Source organism: Gavialis gangeticus, unplaced genomic scaffold (assembly GCF_001723915.1).
Source record: "Gavialis gangeticus isolate Ggan-Ray unplaced genomic scaffold, GavGan_comp1, whole genome shotgun sequence".
NCBI lineage: Eukaryota > Metazoa > Chordata > Crocodylia > Gavialidae > Gavialis > Gavialis gangeticus.
Window position 1 is genome coordinate 19,909,154 of NW_017729016.1, and position 5,744 is coordinate 19,914,897.

At 52.8% G+C, this 5,744-nt stretch overlaps 1 protein-coding gene across 2 annotated transcripts in view; it reads right to left on the reverse strand.

Moving 5' to 3' along the window:
• Positions 1–1,306: 1,306 nt before the first annotated feature.
• The window catches only part of LOC109294560 (actin, cytoplasmic 1), a 28,999-nt gene continuing 24,561 nt past the window's right edge, over positions 1,307–5,744 (reverse strand). The window contains exons 2-7 of one of the 2 annotated variants that reach the window (XM_019512995.1): positions 5,719–5,728; positions 4,521–4,653; positions 3,978–4,217; positions 2,939–3,377; positions 2,451–2,632; positions 1,307–2,039 (exon numbers count right to left, since the gene is read on the reverse strand). In XM_019512995.1, the coding sequence (XP_019368540.1) occupies positions 1,896–2,039; positions 2,451–2,632; positions 2,939–3,377; positions 3,978–4,217; positions 4,521–4,643 (1,128 nt within the window). In that variant the 5' untranslated portion in view covers positions 4,644–4,653; positions 5,719–5,728 and the 3' untranslated portion in view covers positions 1,307–1,895. The remainder of the gene's footprint in view (positions 2,040–2,450; positions 2,633–2,938; positions 3,378–3,977; positions 4,218–4,520; positions 4,654–5,718; positions 5,729–5,744) is intronic. The other variant, XM_019512994.1, reaches the window with a different exon arrangement.

Below are 5,744 nucleotides of genomic sequence, written 5' to 3' on the forward strand. Positions count from 1 at the left end.
GCCCTGGGCTGAAACCCAAGCTGGTTCTGCTCCCACCTCTCTAACCTGGAGAAATGGCTTTGCCTTTTCTGGCTATCTGCTCTGTTCAGACAGGCTGGATCATGGGCTCTCACTAAGTATGTGCATTAGCAAGAGTGCCTGCACTAATGGGCCCTGGTCTCAGCTGGGGCTTTAGGTGTTACTGGCATATAGTAATGCCCCACTCAGCCCATGCATCTCTCCCTCCTCCCCCATCCTTCAGCCAGATGCAGCCACTGGCACCAAAAGCTCTTCAGAGCAAGGACATATATAGAAGAGCACTTGGGAACAAGGCCCGTTCGCTGTGAGACTTGTCTATCACCTACATCAAAGCTAACCCCTGCAGTTGAACTAGTGCCCTGTCATCGTGGACAAGCTTCTAGGCTTGTATGTGCTCCCTTGTTGACAGGGCCAGGTGTCTACAGATTGCACTGGCTTCCTTCAAATCACAAGCACTCACATTTACTCCGAGGCACTAGGCACCCAGCTCCCAGATGTTTTCAACCCAGATCTGTGGGTAGTTTTGTGAGGATATCGGATCTTCCAGAGAGCCCACAACCAGAAAAGAGGAAGGGAAACCCAGAACCAGTGCTGTTTTTTTTAAATCAGCTAAGTAGGTCTGAGAGCCATGTAGTAAAAGTAAGATGCCAAGTCAGCTCTTCCTGCCCTAGCTTTTCCAATGTGTTGCGGAAGACCCGGCACTAAGATAAGGGCCAAGCCCCTACTGACTCATTGCAGCTCTGGGTGCTCAGCACTTTTGAGAACCTCCAGCTATGGAGTGGGAGTAATAATGAGAACAGAAATGCAGGCTTTGCTTGTTAAGGCAGCCCTTTGACAGACTAAAGCAACTCCCCTGTTGTTTTAGAGGGGGAGGAACCACCCACCCTCCTCAGTACTGATCTTATTTGTACCAGATACAGTACTACTATGCTCCTCCTTGCAGTAGTGGGGGAGGAATCTAGCAACTGCACAGGGCTACCAAAGCTTTTAAGTTACATTATGGCCCATACCTTGGTTCTTGGAGAGGCAAAATAGGCATGCAAGGTCAGAACACAGCTCAGCACCATCTGTGGTGGCTAGGAAAGGGGTACTTCTAGCTGTTAGCATCCTTTGAACCACAAACTCAACCCTTGGGAGATGGCACTTCACTATACAGCAGCCAGTGCAAATGCACAGCTTGCAGGCTTCTTCCCCACCCCCCTAAACCCACACTCTAGGAGATCAGCATGCAACTTTATAGCCGGTTAAAAAACAAAAACAAAACCACAAGAACATGAGTCCACACCAGTCAAGCCTCTATTGTGTGCACTTTTATTTGAACTGGTCTTAAGTCAGTGTACAGGTAGCCCCTCCCTCCCCCACATACTGGCACCGCTTTTTCACTGGACGCTCCAGGGGTACTAAAGCCTTCATTCACATCTACCACTGGGAAACACAGCCCTGCTTGCTTGACAGACTCCAAACAGGAATCAAGTGTTTGTTTTTAAGGCGGAAGATACAAAAGACACTTGTTGGGTTACATAATTTACAGACAAGCAGTTACACCTAAAACCCTCTCTTTAGGTACAGGCTCCTTCAAACTGGGCTGTGGCCTTCGCAGAGGCGAGAACTTCCTGTAACAATGCATTATACAATATTTGGAATGACTATTAAAAAACAAAACAAAAAACAAATGTACAATCAAAGTCCTCAGATGCATTGTAGAACTTTGGGGACCATCGCTCCGACACGCTAAGACTGCTGCTGTCACCTTCACCATTCCAGTTTTTAAATCCTGAGTCAAGCGCCAAAAAAAACAAATAAAGCCATGCCAATCTTGTCTTGGTTGATGCGCAGATATGGGTTCTTGTTTCGGTGTGACGTGGTAACAGTCCGGTTTAGAAGCATTTGCGGTGGACAATGGAGGGTCCAGATTCATCATACTCCTGCTTGCTGATCCACATCTGCTGGAAGGTGGACAGGGAGGCCAGGATGGAGCCACCAATCCAGACAGAGTATTTGCGCTCAGGCGGGGCAATGATCTGCAGGAAACAAGAGAGAGGGTTAGAGTTCAGGCCTGTACAAAAGTGCCTACAGTTCCCAGCTGCATCTCCTACCCCTGATGTTTCTATTGTTGGGACCAAGCTACTAGGCTTGCCATTGAAGTGAGCATCTTGTCTAACAATCCCACAAGTGTTCCTGGATTTGAGGTGCGTCATTTGGTCAGCCATTCTACCCAGAAAAAGACCACTCTTAGGACAATGCTGGCCTTGCCTGCACCACCTACACCAGTGCAAGTGCCAAGACCTTGCACTACTCTTATGGTACAAATTACCCAGAATTTGCCAATTCCTTCCTAGGTGAATCATTAAGTCTAGGCACCACCAACCCTTGTTGGGACAGGGTAGATGTAGGCATTTCAAGACTAAAAAAAAAAATATACATGTACACACCTTGATTTTCATTGTGCTGGGTGCCAGGGCTGTGATCTCCTTCTGCATTCTGTCAGCAATGCCTGGGTACATGGTGGTACCACCAGACAGCACAGTGTTGGCATACAGATCTTTACGGATATCAACATCGCACTTCATGATGGAGTTGAAGGTAGTTTCATGGATACCACAGGATTCCATACCTGCCAGAAGAGACGGCCAGAAACAAGATCCGTTAAGGAGTTGGTCAGCTAGCCAGTCACATACACGAGAAAGCCTGGTGTATAGGTATGATGGAAACAGCCAAGACATCAGCAGAAGTCCTACTCTGTAAAAAGCTCTCCTCACCCCACCTCCCCACTATGTGGGGCCCCTCAGCCACTGACACCAAGATAGTCCTGTTATCTAGTCACTTCTGGTAAGAAAGCATCACCCACCCTCCCTCCCCAAGGACCTATGGGAGGCCTGGTGGGATAAGAGTCTCTTAACCAGGATGGGAGCAGACTTACCTAAGAAAGAGGGCTGGAAGAGGGCTTCAGGGCACCTGAACCTTTCATTGCCAATGGTGATCACTTGACCATCAGGGAGTTCGTAGCTCTTCTCCAGGGAAGAGCTGGAGGCGGCAGTGGCCATCTCCTGTTCGAAGTCCAGGGCGACATAGCACAGCTTCTCCTTGATGTCACGCACGATTTCCCTCTCGGCTGTGGTGGTGAAGCTGTAGCCTCTCTCGGTCAGGATCTTCATGAGGTAGTCCGTCAGATCACGGCCAGCCAGATCCAGACGGAGGATGGCATGGGGAAGGGCATAGCCTTCATAGATGGGCACAGTGTGGGTGACACCATCACCAGAGTCCATCACAATACCAGTGGTACGACCAGAGGCGTACAGGGACAGGACAGCCTGAATGGCTACGTACATGGCTGGGGTGTTGAAGGTCTCAAACATGATCTGGGGAAAAAAGAGAGAGAATGGTTATGCTCACTGAAGGGGGCCAAGAAGCTCATGAGAGATTGTTTCCAAGTCATGCAAGTGTCATGTTGCTAGACCATTCCCGTGTCCCCAGAGACAACAATCATGGGTCCACTGGAATGGGAGGCCATGCCAATCAGTTCTGGGCTACCACAGCAAACCCATCAACCCAAGTCCGAGTCCTGGGAAAAGTTAAGAACATGGGCAAAAGCCCAGGTGCAACACAGCTGCTTCAGGAGAGCCACATTCTCCATCACCCCCCCAAAAACTAGACAGCTACATGGCAGAAATCACTCAAGACAGGTGAACAGTTAGTGTCTAGTCAGAAACAGCAGTTAGAGGAATTGGTAGTATCAAGGCAGCAAGAGGAAACCAGCTTAGAAGAACAAATAAAACCTGTCAAGATCCAGCAAAGAGAAGGCTCAGGTCAGGAATGGAAAACCCTGCAGAGAATGGCAGAAAGGGGAGGGAGAGGGGGGAAAAAAGATGAAGACAGGAAGGGAGGAGGGCTGGCCAGCAGCTTCTCCACAGACCAGAGCCAAGTGGCTGAGGGTGGGGGGCTCAGGCTGCAGTACACACCTGTGTCATCTTTTCCCTGTTGGCTTTGGGGTTCAGGGGAGCCTCTGTGAGCAGCACAGGGTGCTCCTCAGGGGCAACTCTGAGCTCATTGTAGAAGGTGTGGTGCCAGATCTTCTCCATGTCATCCCAGTTGGTGACAATGCCGTGTTCAATGGGGTACTTCAGGGTCAGGATACCTCTTTTGCTCTGGGCCTCATCACCAACGTAGCTGTCTTTCTGGCCCATGCCAACCATCACACCCTGAAGAGAAAGAAAAAGAAAAAAGAAAAAAAGGGCTGCCATTAGTTAAATTCAAACAGCCACATCCTACCACCTCTACCAGAGCCATGACTTGAGCTAGGGGCCAGCCAGCTTTTCAAGTGGCTTATAGTGAGGGGAACTGCTGGATGAACCAAGCCATCAACTGATCGAGGAAGGATGTCCCTAGAGTGGAAATGAGTTGTTTTTTCTCCAGTCTACAAATTGGAGTCTTTAGAGCCACTCCATTTTTTTGGAAACCGTTTCTAGCATAGAGGCAGCAGCACCCCATCCCCTCCCGCGTACCTGGTGTCTGGGGCGCCCGACGATGGATGGGAAGACAGCACGAGGGGCGTCATCCCCAGCGAAGCCGGCCTTGCACATACCGGAGCCATTGTCCACAACGAGCGCAGCAATATCATCATCCATGGCGAATTAACTGCAAAGCAACACAAGACAACGTGAGCATGCCAGGTAGCTCGTGGGCACTCCTAGACCGTGGCCCGTCTGGGCTTCCAGGCTGCTCATCCTGTCTTGCTGGGAGGAGGAAAGCCCCATGTGGTAAAGCTCCTGCCAAGACGGAGAGCCGGACGCCTACCCCACCCATTTCCTCTCTAGCTTCCTGTTTGCTCTGCGCCTCTTCTCCAGCTGGCCGCGAGGGGGAGCCCAGCACTGCATACTTTGCCTTTGCACAGATTTGGGACAAAGGAAGTCCCTGCTCCCGTCTCACATTATTACCATAAAAGGCAATGGTGAGAGCGAGCTTTGCAAGGAGCCAGTGGCACTGCACGGAGCCAGCTTTTGGGAGGGCCCCACTGGCTGCCAGCCACTCCCCTCCCTTCAAAGGAGGCCGAGCTGGCCACTCCCTGTTCCCAGCACTGCTGTGGGGGTGTCCGTCTGGAGGCAGGCGTGACAATGGAGGAGTTGCGGAGGGCAAGTTCCCGACACCCCGCTCTGGGCTCTGGCTCCCCGCCCCGCGCAGCCCCGACTGGCGCAACTCGTCGGGCAGCGACACGCCACGCACAGGTGCATTTCATGCTCCATCAAGTGGGGCAGCAGCAGACCCGCCCTGCCAGGCTGGCCCGGCAAGTTGGCTCCGTAGCACCTCCTTTCTCCCCACGCCCCATTGAAACAGCCAGAGCGTTAGTCTAGCGCTACAGTCCTGCGGGCTGGGAGGGCCCCTGGGGCGCAGCCCCGGCCAGGCTCCAACACCACCTTGGACCCGGCGGATAGTTAACTGCCAAGCCCATCTGCACCCTCGTGTGCCAAGCAAGGGCACCGGGGAGCGAGCCCTCCCCTCCAGCCGGGGCTGGAGCAGAGGGCACCCCCACCCCTGCCTCCCAGCCAGGCACTGGGGTGCAGAGACCCCACCCTACCCAGCGCCCGCCAGCAGCTGCGGGCAGCCCCTCCCCACGCATGGGGGGGCAGCCGCCTCCCAGACACCATCCAGACAAAGACCCTCTCCCCAGCGGTGGGAGGAGCGGCTGCTCCGCTCCCCGTGCACCCGGGGCTGCCTCCCCCTACCCCCCC